The 20,018-nt window shown below is 43.7% G+C and overlaps 1 protein-coding gene across 1 annotated transcript in view; it reads right to left on the bottom strand.

The window, feature by feature from the left end:
* The window catches only part of kcnn1a (potassium intermediate/small conductance calcium-activated channel, subfamily N, member 1a), a 70,931-nt gene extending 53,669 nt beyond the window's left edge, over window positions 1–17,262 (bottom strand). The window contains exon 1 of the mRNA XM_088621971.1: window positions 15,926–17,262. Coding sequence (XP_088478097.1) covers window positions 15,926–17,140 — 1,215 coding nt within the window. The 5' untranslated portion in view covers window positions 17,141–17,262. The remainder of the gene's footprint in view (window positions 1–15,925) is intronic.
* Window positions 17,263–20,018: the final 2,756 nt, after the last annotated feature.

Below are 20,018 nucleotides of genomic sequence, written 5' to 3'. Positions count from 1 at the left end.
TAACATCATCTGCAATGCATGAACTCTGCAACCTTTGGCAGCCCCTAGGCCCAGTTCTATTCAATTCAGCTCCCCTGCTGCCTTTGGTAGTTCCTCTATATTCACACGGTCAGCACAGTCACAGTCAGCTGGCCTGTCATGTCCAAGTGCCTGTGTCTTGCATAAGATTCCGTTACTAGAACACTGCTTCAGACTTCACCCTTTAATTATACTTTCAATCAAAGAAGGACAAGGAAGGACATGAGCATGAGTGTGATGCTCTCGTATTTTTGAATCACATGTCTGAAGGACAAGGCAGTTCACAGAGGGCGATTCATAAAACAAAATAAACGAGCGTCTCTACAGAGATCTCCTTGCAGTGTCACACAATCCAAAGAATCAAAAGTGGTCACTATTCTTGATGGATTTTTTGGTTGCCCTGTCAACTAAATACTGGACGTTTGGCCTTTTCTGTTGCTGCTCAGTTGTTATGGATTGTCCTTCCTCAAATATTACAGATCCAAAGCTGGGCCTGTGTCTGATTGCCCTAAATTCTATTTGTATAAAGCTATATGCTCTCTTTTACTTTTACTGTTAATTGTACTTTTTTCTTTATCACTATGTGTAGCATCCTAGGGTTTGGAAAGGCATCCCATGAAACATTATTAGTATTATCATCATCATCCTCCACAATAACCTGTTGTGATACCCAGCAAATCTGTGACTTTGGTGAACATGTTTCAAAGCACCATGGCAGAAGACAGAACAAAGACACAAGAGACAGTAGCTACCACACTAGCAGGCAGTTAGGATGCAACTGAAATCAGAAAAGTCAGGTTGGGCTCTTTGATTGCGGGTACGAGCCTGAGCTAAGTCACTAGCCGACCGTGACTGGAATACCCCAAGTGGCAATGCACAATTAGTTGAGCAATACTGAGGGCAGGCTAGGAATAGCCTCTTAGTTCTCAGTGACGCAGCGCCCCCTGCAGGTGCCTGAGCTCTCGCAGGCATGCCACTCTCCCCCAGGTCAGTGCTGAACCTCCAGTACGGAGATGTGTTATCTGTGACGTGTTAAACGACAAGTGGCTGAACTGCCTACACTTCTGCTTTCTCCCCAGTGTGCACGTGTGCGGGTTCAGAACTGTGAGCCAAGATCATGCAACTGGCGAGAACAAATTGGGTAGGTATCATGAAAATAACTGATTCTGAATTGAAAAGAGAGAATAACAATTCCTTTTGCTTTTCTTTACAGGTAATGACTCCCTAAAACCACTGGTCTGTAGCCCCCACCTGGATGATATGACGGCAGCCAAAGTGCTCCAGTACGCTCACCACATATCCACATATCAGCTGGCTTGAGGCACAGCCTGGATTTGAACCTATAGTCTTCAGCCATAAGATCCAGCTTTCCAAACAGGAATGAGCCACTCAGAGGGGACATAAATTGGCCTTTGTGAGTGCTATGTATTGAACCTCAGTAAAACCTTGAGTTCTGCACTGTGAATATGCAGAGACAGTTGTGAACAGAATTCCTCCCCTGTGCTTGAAGACCGATCAATCCCACATCAGAGTCTAGACACTTGAGTGGACAGCAAGGACACAGTCCCCTCCAGGATGGGTGGCAGGGAGGACCGACCACTCCGATGGCCACTGCCCCGCCTGCCTCTGCCTTTGTTTGAATGAAGCCTTCTCCAAGTCATCCCAAAAGACAGAAAGTGAAGAACAGGGGCCTAATCATCAGTACAATTAATACTACATTAAAATGGATGACAGCTACTCATTTATTGGCGACCTGTTAGTCTGTCTGCCGTCCTCATGTCTGCTGGGCAGATCGCTCCCTCTCCCTCCGCCAGCCTCCTTGAGTCTATATAAATCCAATTTAGAAAATCCATTTTGACATTGGATTCATACCCTCATGGACCTCCCATCATGTTTTCCATTCCTCTCCTCCTTCTCCTCCCCTGTAATGAAACCTAAACAACTATGACTGGATCAGTGACTTGCATTTTTTTCTTTATTTTTTCCCCTCGGCACAAAGATAAACCCTTCCACATTAAAACGACAGTGTCTCATTTTACATGTGTGGCGCTCAGAGTTTGCAGATGCACACTGGAAGTACTGGGACTACAAATGTATTATTTGCTGGACATCCCTAGAGGGGTGATTTCAGCATTATTCTGTATTGTATTCATCCAGAAAAAAAAAACAAAACGTACTATACAATGTGTATGTAGAGGTTACATTGTTTATGATAAAATCCATATTTCTTATTTGAATTAAAGTATTATTGATAATTGGAAATTTTCATGCTATATGAGACTGTCATTTATTTGTAGCAAGAGCCAGGACAGACTGGAGACTATCCTGAAAGCACAGGGAACAAGGCAGTACCACAGTCCGGGTGGGACACCAACTCATCACTGAGCAAACAAGAAAACAATTTAGAGACGCCCGATGACCAGCAAGTCAGGAGAGGCACGAAACTGTGAAATTCCAAAAGCTCAGTCATCAAGACTTTCAAGAAAAATTTCACTGATTCTGGAAAGTAAAATTAAAAGCGGATTTGTTGCGAGAGAGGAATCACAATTTCTAAACTAAAATCTGCAGATATTACAGTATATCTGCTCAGTATATTACCGCTGCTACCACCACGTGTCCTGATACGTCTTGCTGGCTCGCCAGGACTTCAGGACTTTAGAAACCAAAGCCGAGCTTCAAGTTTGATTTTGGTTGCGCTAACCATCAGTTCTATATAATATCACGGGCGCAACTTGTTCAGGGAAAGTCGGTTATTTGCTGCTTGGCTTGAGAACGTCTATTCCTTCAATTCTTCAACGCACAGCCTCACACAACTGGGAATATACCCGGGGACTTAGCGTAGAGCAGCCAATCAAATCTAACCTGCAAGCATCGGAGATCAGCCGGAAATAAAACAACACGTACTAGGTGGGAGCAGACAAGCTCCACACAGCATTCACTCCAGTTCTGAAAGGAAACCTAAGACCGAGGAGTTCTGAGGAATGGTGCCTCTCTCACATTGTTAGCTTAAGAGCTTCCCCAGGTATGGCGTTTTGTAAGAGGAGGTTACCATAACTTGCAGCGACTTCCATGCAGTCTCCTCGAAAATGACGTATCATTTTGCTGCCTGGCTAAGGAGATGAAATTAATGTCAGTACACGGTTTCTTCCAAGGAGAGAGGACAGACGGAGATGGGGTGGTCAGAGAGCAGATTATGAAAAGCAAAAATATCTGCTTTATCCGCAGGCTATTAAAAAAAAACAGGTTATAACCCTTCTCATCTATAGGGATATATCGTATTAATTTAGTAGGTCTATTTTAAAAATCGATTCCAGGGAGGAAAGGGATGAAGGTGTCCTATTTTTTCTAAACTTTTCGTAGAGCTTTCTGCATATTGCAGTGCATTTAGATAAAACAAGTAAAAACAATTAGGATTTTGTAACCGAAGAGCTGAAGTTACTGAAATAACACGTGGCACAAAAAAATCTTAGTTTAGCTTTGCTACAGGTAAGTGGAAATACCCGTTTAATAATATATCCGCCCTTTCTTAGCATTTGAAGTTCGTAACGATCAGTCATTTGATATGTGAACTTTCTCAACATCCGAGTAACTGAGGCTCCAGTTACAATCCAGGCCATGCCCCTATTTTTACTATGTAGAATGTAATGAAATACATATACAGTAACGAGCAATTGATCAGCTATATTCCGAATTCTGCCTTTGAAGTGTAATAGCTGAGTGTCCAGAGCAGTTGCACACAACGATCACAACATGGTGTGAGTGCGTCTGTGTGTGTCTGCCCCGCGATGGACTGGAGTCTCGTCCAGGGTGTATCCAGCTTTGTCCCGTTGCTTGGCTGGATAGGCTGTCGCTTCCCCACAACCCTAATCTGGATGAAATCGTTAGAAAAAGGGGGCATGGTTTCAAAATTCCACTGCAAATGATCAGTCACAAACACAGAACACCATCACCGTAGTCTAACTGACTAGTACAACATGCTACATACTGGCACAGCATACTAGATGGAGATGGGAGACGTCTGAAGAAAATCAGGTTGCTGTTGGACATGGACTTAGTGGACCAGTAGGTGGCAGTCTTCCCTCTGAACCAGACTTTCTAACCATTAAGCCATTTCCAAGTCACTGGCACTGTTCCTTAGAACTTCTGTAGGGGCGTTAACTCGGGTGTCATGGCCAAATCCTCTTATCTAATTTTCTCGGAGAAAAAGTGAATTTCGGAGGTATTTTGCAGAAAACTGCTAAGAATGTATACAAATAAATATATAATTCTAAGACATTGACTGTCATCAGAAACTCTGCACAAGAATGCCAGACTCCTTTACAAACAACAGTCCTAACTAAGTGCCAAGAAAGTACTATTCCCAACTAACTGTCCTTAAACAATCAGGGGAATAATTCCACATTTGAAGGTTTAAAGGACAAAAGCTCCCAACTCCCTTGTGCTTTTAGATTCACCTTTTGTGTTTTTTTTTGGTCTCTTACGTGTCAGAGGATCAGTCACAGATGATTTTGATGAGGTGCAGGAAGGCAATATTTTTCAGCCAAATAAGATGCCAAGCGTTGATGGATGGGATTTTGTTAAGAACAGGCAGAACTCTGCAATTATTCTGGCTCTGAGAGAAAAATGCAGAAAATGTTCAGCTGGAAACTCGATACCCAGTAGACGTTACAGCAAACTTTTTAGGATGCAGCATGTCAAATTCCTTGCACGGAAACAACATCCCCATCTCCAGTTCAAGCAAGGTGAAAAAACAAAGTCCTAGTAGTCTAGTCTTTAAAACAACAGCGACATGGAACACTAGGCAGACCAAAATAATAATGCCCAGTGCCCATAATTAACTTTCAGCGACCCCAATTAAGCCCCAAAGCCCAGTGGATTAACACTTTGCATGTGCAATAATGTCTGTGACCAAGAAAAAGAGAGAAAGGCGATGGTGGCAGTCAGAATTAACACTGACTTTGAAACGTCATTTAATAGCATTAAATTAATGAATGTTCTGTCCCACTAGAAAGATCTAAGTGTTTTCTCTCAGCCTTTTCTTTGAGTTTTCCACAGGTTGCGTGTCTGGGTGTAGAAAATGTTGGACAATGCTTTTTTCCCCTTTTCTTATGCAGTTCTCTGGTTTTATTTGTGTTCAAGCAGACCTGGCCCTGCGACATCACTCCTAATACAAATGACTGAAGGAAGTGGGAAGTATACTGTATACAGCCCTCATTGTTTTCTAGTATTCTATGTGCAGAATTTTACCAATGGTGTTCTGATTATTATACAACACTGATTTCCATCCCTACCAGACATCCTAACAAGCAGACTGGCAAGTCTTTCAAATAACAGTCAGTGACCACAGCACAACACAAAATCTTCATAGTTGAACTAAAAGTGGATCAACCCCGACAGGACAGGAGAGACAACAAAGTGCAAAATTCAGCAGCTTTTGGAGAAATTGCTCCTTTTAACATGCTTGCCCATACTGACTGTGGCTACCCAAAGAAATTAACTTTTATTGATGATAACTAGTATTATTAATTAACTAAAATAAATAATTAACTAAATTAATGATAACTGTGTAACCAGGATATCTTCTCACCATTTTCAACCTGTACATGTCATACAGGATAAAAGGCACACAATTGCTTGCAACCTAACCCTGGTGAATTGAAAGAGATCAAAGAGAATGCCACAGGCGTCTGCTCTAGTCTGGAAGTGTCGCCAGCCCTCTCAGAACAGTATAGTTTCCAACCAGTTACACACTCTTGACACCATTTAGAACCAGCATCCTGGGGACCTGAAGGCAGACACTGGAATAGCTTTCTTGTCCTGTTCTCTGCTGGCTTCAGCCCATGAATGAGTCGGTGTTCCATAAACTCCTATAAAAAGATAGCGCCTTTTCGCGGTTCCTGAACTTGTGGATGCATATTGTGGACACACAGAAGATTGCTATTACAGCACTCCTCTCAATAAAAGAGAGCAGCTAACAAGAAAGCAAAGCTTTCCAGTTACTTTATCACAGTAACAGGATTTTCACGATTTGCAGTCCAAGTGCTAATACCATTCATAAGCACACAAACACACACAGAGCTATTCACTCAGTTGTGAAAGCCTGTTCTATTCCCAAACCTCGTACGCAGTCACGTATTCAGTCACAAGAACTAACACTCTTGGCTGCATAGTGCGCAGGTGATGCCAACATTATTTTCTGTTTCAATCGCAGACAGCTGGAAATCATAAAAGTATCAGAAGGAAACCCAGAGGGAATAATACTGCTGCTGATCTCTGGTTTAAAATTGTCCCGGGAGCTCTGAAACACATTTCGTAGTAAAGCTTGGACAAGCAAATGCAGACACTGCATGACTACAGTTTGGAACACTGCATTTTCTATCCCAGTGTTAAAAGGTGACTGCACAGCTTTCAGAAGCGAGGTGGAAATTTTGTCAAGAGTGCATTACCCTTTAATTTGACCTGTACTAGTTAATCAACCAGTCTATACTTTACAAATGCCTTTTCGTAGCAAACAGACCCCAACTTCAGGAGCAGTTCATGTAAGAGGGAACAAATGTATGGCACAAAAGCACAGTCAATGTGCAGCCAAATAATCAAGTTAAAGTCCGAATAAGTAATACAATAAATAAGTATATGAAATCAATTCTAGCACCTGTGGTATGTGGTCTTTATGTAATCCACTTTTGTTTCAAACAGTTTTATTTATCCTCCAAAATGCAACAAATAGAAATAGTCATGCACATGTTATTTCTCTATTGATGTATTTGCAAATTTACTGTGTCCTGCTTTCTGAAGACAGATCTTCAGAAAGCACTGTGACTTGGACCACAACCTAAAGAGGCATTCAATACAGAAAAAAAAAAGATTACCCTCAATTTTGATTTGTCAGTGAATTAAGGATTCTTTTTCATCTTTATAGGGGATTCCCCTTAAAACTAGGACAGATGGCGAATACTTTATAGTGTAAGTAATTAGACTAGAAATGGCAAACTAAATTGTAAAGTGCAGTGAGCTACTGGCTTTAAGCCAAAAATAAATCAGAGCGATTTAGTTGAGCTAAGTGAAATACTCCAGTTTTCCCACTAGGCAGCAGAAAGATCTGGGAACAGGTCTAGTGGCAGATTCAGAAACAACATTTGCCAGTTGTCTGATGAAATCCTTCTCTTTAAAAACTTACTCATCCAGGGCAAGTTCTGTGTTTTCCAGCATGGCATAGTTCACAGATACCAATCTCATCAGAAGCTCCCAACACACACATCCAGCAGGAGACAAGCCAGTTAAAGACCTAAAATCCGAGGACAGGGCTGGAGCACTCTTTCAAATTGAACAAACCCTGCCCTGCCCCAATGCCTTCCAACAATAAATATTAGTAATGACGACTTTCTTTCTGTGACTTTTACTAATTGAACACCACCTCTGCAGCCTGAACCAATCAGAGGACTTTGACCTATCTATTCAAACCCCTGTAAGCCAACCAGTACCATTACATTCTGAACAAGGGAGAATAGGGTCAGAAAAAGTCCTGAGAAATTCAACAGAAATGCTTCACTTTCCAGATGTGCATTGGTCCTGGACATGGTGGCAAGTCTTTCTGCCAAACTAGTGTCTGAAAAAGCAACTTGCCTGGGCTCTTACATCTAGTGCTGTACAAATGACCCCAGCAGGGACTACATGTCTGTCCCTTTTTTGTAACCTTGCTCATGTTCTTGTGTAGAAGGTCAGACAATGGGGATGAGGGGGACATGCACACTGCTCTTCTGGTCAGTGCATCTGTAATTGTGTGCTGTTATCTGTTGCAAGAAACCATGATCCCCCCCACACGCCTCGGCACACTTTTCTTTATTGTTATTAACACAGTTAAGGTGTGTGCTGATTAGGTTCCGAAATTGTGTTTGCTGCTGCTCAAGGCTATGATTTTCTTCTGCTATTATTTTTTTTTATGAAATTAAGCGCAGTGCCTGAATTTCCTCTGGGGTTCCTGGTGTAAATTGACTCCATTTAAATGTTTTTTTTTTCTCTTTGATGAAAGAGGATGCATGACTGGGAAGGGCTGAAGAGGGGGGACACCTACCCCTCTCTGTCTGAGTGAGAGAAAAAGAAAGATGGAGGCCAGGAGACTCTGACACTCGGATAGTGTTACTGAGGCGGTGCAGCGATTGTGTCTTCACGATATCCCATCTGAACAAGTCATTCCACCCCGAGTCTCCATTTGCAGTGCACTTAGTTACATGCACGTGTTAAAATTGTGCACAGTGTTAAAACTATGTTTTACTCTTGTACTATTGTCAATAAAAAAGGAACTTGTGGATTTGCAGGATTAACTTGGTAAATTTGACAGTCACTTCAGAATTCACCCTTTCTGTACTCTCCAGCGCAGCCATTCAAAACTGAATTAAGAGATTGTTAGGAAAATAATGTTCTTTATGACAGCGATCACAAGTTTTATATTTGTCTTCTCATATACCTAATCCCCTTATGGCTACGAGACACAAATAGAGTTTTTATTGAGGAGCGAGTCGAGCCCACAGTGCTCCATGGTGGTCATCACATCACATCTGGCCAGCTGTTCAATGATTTAATTCTTTTTTAGCTTGGCAGGTGAATCTCACTGCATTTGGCTTGTTCCATAAGAATAACTAAAGACTACATGAGGCCACAGCTACGGTATGTGTAACAGAAGCTGTGTGAGCTCGGGAATCTCAAGAAGTGGGATTGATTAGGTCAAATTCCAGACACGTCTTTTTGTGTGCACTTGGTAACACTGAGGCCTTAAGATGGTGTAGAACCTACGTACATCTGATGACACCTGGATGAATTCATTAATGGTCATTAATGGAAACCATTTTATTGGGTGCTTTTTTTATTTATCTAAAAATGACTTGGAGGACCTTTCGATGAGCTTTAGGCTGGGGGCGAATTTGGAACATGCAGCCTACACAAACTATTGATAAATTATTACAAAGCTGGAATGGAGGAGCTAAGTAGAACTGGAAGGCTGGAGATCATCAAAGACTGAAGGATGATTGATCAGAATTAGAATGACACAGCACATACCCATTCGCCAATGAACCACTGATGATCCTATGTGGCAGAGAGCTCTGTGTGGGAAGGAAACCAAAATGAATATTCCACTGTTTGCTAGCAAACTGTTACTTGGTACTGTCACAGCTTTGTATAAAAAAGGCATGTTTGGAGGTGCATTGATGGGTGAATTTAGGCATTAAAATGCAATTTGAGAAGCATATAAATATTAAATGTGTCATGAATTATTCCTGGTGTACAATTCATGGCTAATTTTTCACGTAAACTAGAGATTTTTAATATTTCCCCTCACCAACATGGATGGGGGCTAACTGCCACATTCTTCCTATGTATTACGGGAGTCATAGTCAGAAAGAGCAATCATTATAATCAAAAATCAGCTTGAGGCTTTTTAAAAAAATAGCACACAAAGGCTTTGCTGACTTCATTTTAATCTTCAGATTACACATGCTTGAATTGTAAAGCTGTGTTGAAAATATACAATTTCTGCTGTCAACAGAATTATGCAGGTTTACTTGATGATACATATCCAAACAACAGGGACACAGTGTGCAAGTTGAAGACCTCTGTAGTACAGTATATAGTCAATCTGCAGTCCTCCCTATACACTCGGACTACAAGCAGAAATAGGTAGAAAACCAGTGCTGCACGTTTAGTCCTCTTTTGGAAAACAGAAAATATTTTACATTTTAGAACCATTGAAGACCATTTTAACACTCAACTTTGATGCACAGTTTGAACGGTTTCCTTATTACAAGAAATAGAACGTTTTGAGAATACCTCATCTGAAGCCACTCAAAGGTAAGAAAATAACTGTGTTGCCATTTTTCCCCATTGCATAGACACTGGGAGTCTATTGTCCTGGTTTAAACCTAATTCCAGGTTTAGACTGCAATAAATATTTTGACATTTCTTTTGGCTGTAGTGTTGATGGATTCATTACCAGATTAAGTTTCGCTTGGGTTATGCTTGAGTGCTTTAAGCAGAGTGAAGTGTCTCAATGCACATTTCCCATCCAGAGTAGATAGTGAAGCAGGAGGGGATATACATTGCAAGAAATATTAGATGTCTGGAAGGAAAGGAAGACATTTCCCAGGTATAAACACACTTAAACTGAGAGTTGGGGAGGTTCAATAATGTTCTAACCGTCTGGCTACCCTGGAAAATAAGCTAGAGGTATCTGTTTAGGAGAATAGCCCATATTATTGAAAAATGTTGAAATAAACAAGAGGCATCAAATTATCTAAGAGTCCATGCATAAACTTTAATGAAGATACCAGAACTTGATGTGTCCTGGTACTGCTCTTCCAGTATTAAGGACTCTTCATTTCTAACTAATCGTGACTGATAAATTAATAACAACAATTTTAACCATTAATTGCTTTGGCTGATACTTTAGATAAAGTCCTCATAATCCTACGCATTTATACAGCGAAGTACTGTATTTTACTAGATCAGCCTGAGCGACGTACCTGGTTTAGGCTTACATAAGGCACTTTCCCCAAATGGGATTCGAATTTCGGTTTTCCCAAATACAAGTCCAGAGCCCTCACCACACTATTAACCCGTCTTTGTATTGTTAATAGACTGCATTTTGACTTTGATTGAATCTGACATGTATTAAAATTTTTTGACTGTATTTTTGCTTTACACTCATTATGATTTTGATATTTTCGCATTGTACTACTCTAACTTTATTGCAGTGTTTTTAAATACTAAATTGTATTGCACTTATGTGTACTGCTGTACTGTGCACTAATGTGCACGTCGCTCTGGATGAAGACATTTGCAGAGCCATTAATAATTATAACAACAGCAGAGTCTCCAATTACTTCCATAACTACAGGTGTACAGCTGGTCATGCACTCTCCTTCATTAGCGGCCAGCAGCCATATCACCCTGCAACTCACAGCTGGCAGCCCACTGTAGCTCAGCAGGTGTGAGCCTGGTCAGTACCTGGCTGGGAGACCTCCTGGGAAAAATAAGGTTGCTGCTGGAAGAGATGTTACCGAGACCGCTCACCCTGCGGTCTATATGGGTCCTAATGCCCCAGTATAGTGATGGGAACACTATACTGTAAATAGGCGCTGTCCTTTGGATGAGATGTAAAACCGAGGTCGTGACTCTATGTTGACATTAAAAATCCCAGGGCTTTTCTCGAAAAGAGTAGGGGGTGTAACCCTGGCTTCATGGCCACATTTCCCATTTGCCCTTACCCATCATGGATTCCTAATAATCCCCCTCTGAACTGGCTTCATCACCACTGATAGCTGATGTGTGGTAAGCACTATGCACTATGGCTGCAGTCACATCATCCAGGTGGGGCTGCACATTAATGGTGGTGGAGGGGAGTCCCCATTACCTGTAAAGCACCTTGAGTGGAGTGCCCAGAAAAGTGCAAGCACTTATTATAATAATTATTATTGTTTGTGGCACAAGCAGGGCAGTGCCCTACAGTTTGTGAAGCTGGTACGTAGCTCTACTGCGAGGACTGCCTTGTATTGTGAAAAACGTGCCTTTTTTGTGAAGGCAAAGAAATCAGATCACATCCATAGACCACCCGGTTCAGAAGACGACACACTCCCTGTAGCTCTTGCACTCCGCTGAACTTGAAAATGAACATTCGCCTGATTGCAAATGCTATTTCAATAGGCAAGTGGGTCTGTGCAAAAAACAAATTCTCCTCTTTGCAATAACCTCCCCCCCCCGAGCTTCCCCCTGACAATGCACACTGGGGGCTTTTCTCAAGCGCAGACAGTGCACTTTCCTGACCATAACAAAGACAGCTGCAGTTAAAGAGTACCTGGGGCCTGGCCAGCCAATCCATGTGGAAAACAGGATTTGTGTTACACGTACGTACAGCGCACATAGCCTGTACGTCTCGACTTGTTCGTGCCCACTCAGACGAGCTTGTCCTTGCACGCGTAAAGAAACAGTCCAAGTCCTCTGCATTTTAATGTAGCTCCTGTCCATGGATCCATTCTGTACAAATGCTTTCTCCTCCCCGGGATATTTACTTTGTTTTTTCTCCAGTACTTAGCTCAATCACCAAATGAGCTGGTATAGGTCTGAGGCACAAGAACACTCTGTAGGGCTGCATGTACACAATAAGCCAAGTGACAATGATGGCCTACTGTATGTTGACACCTGAAGAAGTCTCCACAGCCAAAACGTTGTGTTTATTTTCTTCTCTTTTCAGCATGGAATAAACCTTTACTTGTTCCTATGTTGACAAACACTACCTTTCAACAAAGACACTAAAGATACAGAGACATGAGTAGGCAGTGCTTTTCAGTACTGTCATTTTGAAAAGAGAGTGTTATTAAAAACAATAACTCCACAACGTTTCCTAACCACCTATCTCTATGCCACAAAAAATACAGAAAGATTTTCTCAAATCCCACAGGATCAGCTAGAAACATTAGTGCGATCAACAATCTGGAAGAAAATGTGAACCGAAAATTTTAAAAATGAACTGGGATTTTATATAGATGTGGAAAGGCCAGCATTGCTTTCTTTACATCTAGTCCAGGAAAAGAAATCACTTAAAGCCATAAATCACAGGAATGTCCTTATTCTCGAGTGTTAAAGAGGTGCAGTTAGAATCAGAACAGGACACTGGACAAGGTTACACCTTATTGATAAGTGACACTGTTGTAACGCCATGTGGATACTTAGCTATGTTCACTGTATTACAAAAAAGTCTTCTGTATGCAAAAGCATAGCAATTTGATTATGGTTTTCCTTGGAGAGCAGGTGAAAGGTGTCTTTACACAACAATGGTCTGTGCAGCACAAATGCCATTGTGAGGAGACCCCTGACAGGTTCTTTGGCCTTAAAATAACCTGTTCTGAACTATAACCAAGCCCATTGCTTCTCCGCTAAATGCTAAACTTAGGATTGGATGCTGCTTCAGGTGAAGCCTTAGTTAAAACACATTTTCTGTCTAGTTACCGCGGTGCATTACATGCTGTGAACATTTTTGTTATGCCTCCTGAGTAAAAGTACTGGAAATGTACTGGAATCAAAATCAAGTCTAATCCCTTAAAAAAAATGTTAAAACCCACAAACCTGGAATGTAAAAGTCTTTAATTCACATAGAAACCCCCAAACGATCTTTCCCAAGAAAAGCACATCAATTCCAACCTTTATCCTAGCTCAGTGGAACTGAGGAGAAAAAGCCTGACAAAGCATTTTCACTTTTTTCTACAACCTAAAAAACTCCAGGCAAAACGGCAACAAGCAGATTTCCATTCCTTTCTTCCCGGGGAATACTGCTACAATGATACAGGGACCTTTGGAAACGAGGAAGTTCAGCTGAGCAACTTTCAGGACAGAAAATGGGAGACGTGTCTTTATGCTGAGGGTTAGAGAAGTCTGGAAGAAAATCTCTCACCACCTTGTTGAAACTGACTCCATGGGATCCTGAAGCTGCCGGGGAACATCTTTGGATCATTCCACTACTTAGCAGCCAAACATGCCAAATGAGCCAGATGACCTCCTCTGGTTTGTCACCTGTCCTGTGCTCATGATATAGTGCCCCACCTAAAGCCAGGGGCAGCATTTCAGACTGCAGCGTCCTCCTGCAGTCGGTCACTCAATGCGGACACCTATCCAGGGCCCGAAATCTGATGCTTCCATGTCACTGGGTCAAGTTGCATCTCAAAATAGGTCACATGACCAGAAGAGTAATTACCTCTGAACCACAATAGCGCTGACCGCGTGGTTCAGAGGACATCACTGCCCAGACCTGACAGGCTCAACACCAGCAGCTTTTCATCATTTGTAACATCTGGTCAAGGAACTCCTGACCAAATGACTTTCACAACTAAAAGTCTAGTGATTATCTGATGCATCTTTATGCGTCCATGTGAAAACAACTAGCTGTCATACAACAATGCAGTTACTGCAATGAACTAATGATATGTTCTTTATATGGAGTGAACTTGATGAGCTGTTTTCTTTTCTTTTTGTCTGAACCTCATTCTGTTTCTCCAACTGCTGGCTGCACACCGGCATTTCTTTTCCTCCAAAGCTTGTAGTGGCTGGTAAGCCTCTGATGTCTGGGCCTGTCCCCATTCCAAACTTTTCCCTGAAGTCCTTACGCATTCCCACCTCTCTGCCTGCTCTCCAGTTGTCACTGAAATATCATTATTGTGAAAGGTCGTATTTATTTCTTAGATAATAAGAGCCATAACATTAGAGACCCCTGTGCTCATCTGGTTACATCAGCTAAATGAATTTCTACCTTGCCGTGTGTGCTGTACTTTGCACACTCTGTAATACACATTTCCATATACTTTTACTAATGTGCTTGAACACATTTTAAAGACTTTTACACTAATTAATTAGTTTACAGCCTCTGCTGATGGTTGCCAATAAATGTTAACTTCTAAAAAGCCAACATTCGAAGTGATTTCGAGCTACTTTGTAATAAAAATATTATTTTTACTCTTTAGAACTTTTATTTTATAATAGGGGCATGATATCGGCCTACTTTACGGTTATATTATTTCTTCTTATAGTTATCAATTCACTTTTTGGAACTTTTATTTAGTTACGTAGTCATGACAATTTTGCTCGGTGTAATGCTAACACTAAGAGACAAGGTGAAGAGGACCATAAGATGCCGCAGTCTAATGTGTCGTGTTTCTTGTCGGTATCAATGTAATTCCGTGTGTCCGGATTGCTAGTAACGATTGCTGTGACCTTGCTCGATAAATCTGCTCCAATTCATCGCCATCACAAATGACCGCAGACCAGCGGGCAAAGTTGGGACCGGCCCGGTTTCACAATCTTTTACGGTCGCTTCGACTTTTCGGAATCGCAGCACGTTTTTTAAACACGTTAGAGAACGAACAAACGGTTAATCTTCCTGCCTTTGATAAAGAGAGAGACGGAAGACGGGCAGTGATGAATGTCAGCGGTGCCTGGCGGTGGTGCAATCCTTCCGTTATTCTGCAAAGAAATTCGCACGATATCCTTGAACCTGCGGTCCAAGATCACACTGGACGTAACAGGCACAAACAGCATATAGCACACCTTAAATTCCACATCCCGTCTTCCAACAACAAATACAAAAAAACGCTTAGCGATTAAATAGCCGTTCCCCTCACTATCTTAAAGGAATTAACATGTTCTAGGTGTAAATTCAAACTTCCTACCGGAAATTTTCTTCGGGATCAGAGCAGAAACTGGATTTCCTAAACCGTGCGATTTGAACATCCGAGGGGCATTCTTAATCTTTTCTAACATAATGTAAAGAGACCAGTGATATTAGGTTGTAATGTACAGTATGTGTGTATATATATATAAAAAAAACACAACAAAAGTCCTGCATTCTTCATGCAATATTATTTTCTAAACATGAAAACAATGGCAACGCAAAATCCTTACAGCATTCATAATTGTTCAACATTTAAAACAATACTGATATCATTACATCGATAATAAATTAACAAGACCAATAAATAAGAAGGCATGAAAGTACAATGAGACTGCAGTCTGCAATACGCCTCTTTAAAAATGCATTTGCTCCTTTCAAACAACCGTCTAGAGGTGAGGATCTCCACAGCCTTTTCGCGCGAGTGCACCGGGAAAGCAACAGAAGAAAAACATTCGAAGGAGAAACCCGACACGGTCTCTTGAGAGACACGGAATACGGCCGTCAAGTTTTAAACACAACAAGGACGTATTCTGTTAACCCCCGGAGACAAGTTGCTTACACACAGCGCTCCGCCGCCGAGATAATGTACTGTACCAGCAGTACGAGGAAGCGCGCAGAGAGGGGGGGGCGCGGGGGGCTCACCACGAAGCGTACCTGTTTGGGAGACACGACCAGCGCTGAAATGTAAATCTACAGTACCTGCTGTTGCTCCGTCCGGGTCTGCTTTCCCTCCTCGTCGTGGTTCTCCGGCCACAGGCGGCGGCTGGGGGACTGAAGCAGGCTGCTGGCGGCGCTGCTGCCCCCGGAGAAGTTACTCACGAGCTGGCGGCAGGGCTGGGCGGCTGAGGGCGGGGGGCAGCGCCGGGGCTGCGGGTGCGATTGATTTTCCGCGCCCGGCTCCTCGCAGTCGCGGTCCCAGTGCGGCGGACGCGTCCGCGGCGGGAGGTGTTGCCCGGGCGCGCCGTGCTGTGGCGGCTGCGGCAGCCGTAGCCGGCGCTGGCTGCCGTGCGGCTCCCCCGCTCCGTTGGCGCAGTGGTGGGTCGGCAGACTGCTCCCCACCAGCCGCTGCTGCTGCTGCACCTGCAACGGAGGCGCGGGCTGCGGTTCCTGAGGTTGAAACGCAAACGCTCGCCGGTGGACTTCGGCCGACTCGCCTGGACTGTTCCGCTGCGCCGGCTGTGCCTTCTGTGTTACTGAGCCAGAGGAGGGGTTCTGCTCCTGCTGTTGCTTGAAATGATTATGAGGCTGACGCTGCAACAGCTGGGTCGGCGCTGGTAGCCCTCCTTCCCTTCCGCAGTGGCTGCCGAGGTGCTCCTGTTGGTAATTAGCGCCCTTTTGCAAATGATCCCCCCGATTCGGGTTCTGCGGAAACAGCCGCGACGGCGGCGGCGGCGGCGGCGACGATGGGGAGGGCTGTGGTGGGCAGCAGCGGGGCTGGTGCCGCTGAGGAGGGTTCGCCTCCGTCCAATAACTGCAGTGGCAGTTCTGGAAGAGGTGCTGCTCCGACTGCGAATTAACGCCGGCTGCGGCCCCGAGATCCTGTTGCGGACGCAGGGACTGGCTGGCCAAGCCACAGCCCTGATCGGCGAGTCGCTGGCCGGTTCCGTGGCTTGTTAGCGGCGGTGGACCGCCGTGCCGCAGCAGCTGAGGAGGGGTGCTACCTTTCTGAGCGAAAGGGCTCGGACTGGGCGGTTCGTGGCGGTTCTGGCGAAGCGAGGCGGCGCAGCGCTGCTTGTGCGGTTGCGGCGGCGGAGGCAGGCTGCAGAATGGGGCGTTTTGCGGCTGGGCAAGCGCGGCAAGACCGGCCGGGCTCGGTACTGCTCTCTGAGAATGACTCGCCACGCCGTGCGCGCCGTCCTGCTCTTGTCCCGGGGGCTGGTGCTGGAAGACAGCTCCCGTGTGCTGATGCTGCATCCCCTCTACAGCTCCGTCTTTCTGGGGCTGTTCCCGTGCGATGCAGCGCACCGGCACCCTTTCATTGCGAACAGCCCCGGCAGAATCGAGCCGACCCGTCTCATTGGTAGGTCTGACCAAGACCAGCCTCATAACGTCACGGTGAGGGCTACGAAACACACCGCCTAGATGTGAAAACTGGTCCAAACACTGTTACTTGAATGAATCCCCCACACCTACTGTACCGAGAGCGAGGTGGAGATGTGAATCAGTGTTCAGACAGGTTCGGCAAGTCTGTGTACAATCCTACCCGTCCTCTAAAGCCACTGACCACCATTATCGAAACCGAAATCCTTTAACGCCCATAGGGATTTCAGAAGCGGTTGAAGAGCTTAAGGTTGCATTACAAGTTAAATAATCCCGACCTCTAATTAAATTAGTCTTGGAAACGGTTTCCCTTATGTCTTTCCAACTTCTTCCTGCCCTCGGATTGCAGTGCTTACATCTTCATTAATGTCTTTTGCTCGTCCAGTGCCCCACTTTCCCAAACTGCGAAGGCACACTCTTCACGGGACTTGAGAGCGCCAAGCCTTTCCTCTGTCCTCTTAATTTTAATGGGATCTATACCGCGCAAAAATGTCACCTCTCAACAGCTTTCTGGAGGGTATCAGCGCTGTTAAAATAAACTGAAGAAAACAATATGTTTATAGATGCTATCACCAACATCATAGATTCACAGTACACACAGATACAGTAGGTCTATGCGGTATTACAAGGCCATTTTTAATCGTCTAAAAACCTAAGTAATATTTATTTGATGAACAGGCTGCACTAAATATTTGATCATGGTCAAACGCCGTTTCGTGTTACGTTCAGCACATACACCAATGAATCCAGCCCTGTCCTGCTCTGTAATTGTAACAGAGTGCGCATATGGACTTCAGGTGCGTTCATATACAACCGGAGTTTCAACCATCTCTGATTAAGCCAATAATACAGAAAAAAAAGAACATCCCTTGACGGATACATAAAAAGCTAGTTTGACACGACATTTTTTGGACATTCAGACAAACCCAAAATGCGCGCCACGATTTTGACGCGTATGGACTAATGAAAAAAACACGAACGGGCATGAAGGATTGTGATCTAAAACGCCGAGCTCTATTTTGTAGAGCGATTATTTCAGGAGTCCACATTTAAAAAAAATGTGGACGGGAAGGGTGCACAAGTAGTACCAAACGATTAAAATACGAACGCCCTGTGCTTAGATTCAGTACATGTACATACATTTACTCCTTTCAAAGACAGAGCTCTGACCACCTCCCCACGTGACTGAACGAACCCTTTCTGGAATAACGGTAGCAGTCAAGCGACAGATACTGTACGCCAGGGACAGCCGAGGTGACGGCGAAAGCGTCTGGATGGAGTTAGGGAGAGAGAGAATGGGAGAGAGAGGGCATTTCTTGGAACGTGGACAGAGTGACATGAGTATTTATTTGTAAAAAGAACGAGGAATGAGAGACCGAAAGCGAATATCTTCTTTAAATACTAGTGACTGTCAGAGCGGTATATGGCAGGGAGAGAAGGACTGCAGAGTTTTTTGGTAAACGTTTCTTACATAGTAAAATATTCATCTCATTTTGCAATGATTTGTAATAGACACTTGGCATTTTACAGTCATTCGTCTTCTATTCTCTTCATTTGCAGACATACATAATTAAAACAAAATATATTCAAATCATACCTCGGAGCGCAATAGATCTGTGTAGGTCACTATAAATCATTCATGCGCACCTCCTGTACAGCCATTTCAGTTTATTAATACATAAAAAACATATGATCCCATTAAGGCACCTACATGGCATTTTCTGAAAATAGGTATTTCACAGAACGCTGCTTTAGAAAAGACATTTCAATGATTCTCCTGTAACTTGCCAAACTGTAAAACCACATCGAAGAGTAATCCCTCTCTCAAGCTGCGTGCTAGTTCCATCTGTGCAGGAGTAGGCTGAAGCAGCTACAGTTGGGGGGCAAATACGAATCTGAAAGGATTGGTAGAGAGGGGTATTCAGGAGATGCACAAAAGACACAGAAGGAGAGCAAGCAAGAATCAAAGGAGACGTCAAACAATGCAGATTGCTCTAGCCATGTAGCCAGCACTGCATTCAGAGCCTCGAATTTGCATTAAGGCTATTTGGGGAGAGCTTAGGTATGGGAATCTGAGATGGAAGATAGCAATAAGTTACGCTGCGTGGAAAATGTATTATAGGAGTGTCCGAAACCTCTCTAAGCATTTTCCCTTGAAAAAGGAAGTGCAGGTGTCCAGATCTAACAGGGCCTGTCTTTTGCAAGTGACTTTCGGGTCAGTCCTCTGCTTTTCGCTGTACAAAACACTAGCATTGGGCTATAAAAAAAGGCACCAAACTATGTTGTTGAATGTATAATAAGCCCTATGCAGAACAATAATGAACTCAAAGGCTTGAAAATCGGTTTGAAAACTATATGAAAATGTTATTGCCAGGCGACTTTATTGGGATTCCTGCAAGGATCCTGATGCACGACTCCTGGAGAAGCTGCGCGGGACCCGAACGAATCGCAGAGGACTACTCTAAATGAATGGCTAAGTGATCCTTTTATTAATCTCTAGTATTGATGTTGACATAAACAGCACTTATTAAAACTGCCCTGTGTCAGGATGTCAATGGAAATATCGGTGTAAGCAGAGATTTATGGCCTGGCAGTACAGTACGGCTGATTAAATGGGCCTCGCAGGCAGCCAGGAGCCGGATCCCTGAGGTTTTGACAAGGCCTGTATTACCACCTGCTGCCACAGAGCACGTGGGGGGCAGTACAGAGCTCAAGAGAGGGCCAACTCCCTCTGCACTCGAGTTTTTATACT

Source organism: Lepisosteus platostomus, chromosome 27 (assembly GCF_059453375.1).
Source record: "Lepisosteus platostomus isolate fLepPlt1 chromosome 27, fLepPlt1.hap1, whole genome shotgun sequence".
Taxonomy (NCBI): Eukaryota; Metazoa; Chordata; class Actinopteri; order Semionotiformes; family Lepisosteidae; genus Lepisosteus; species Lepisosteus platostomus.
This window is presented reverse-complemented; position numbering and strand designations above follow the sequence as displayed.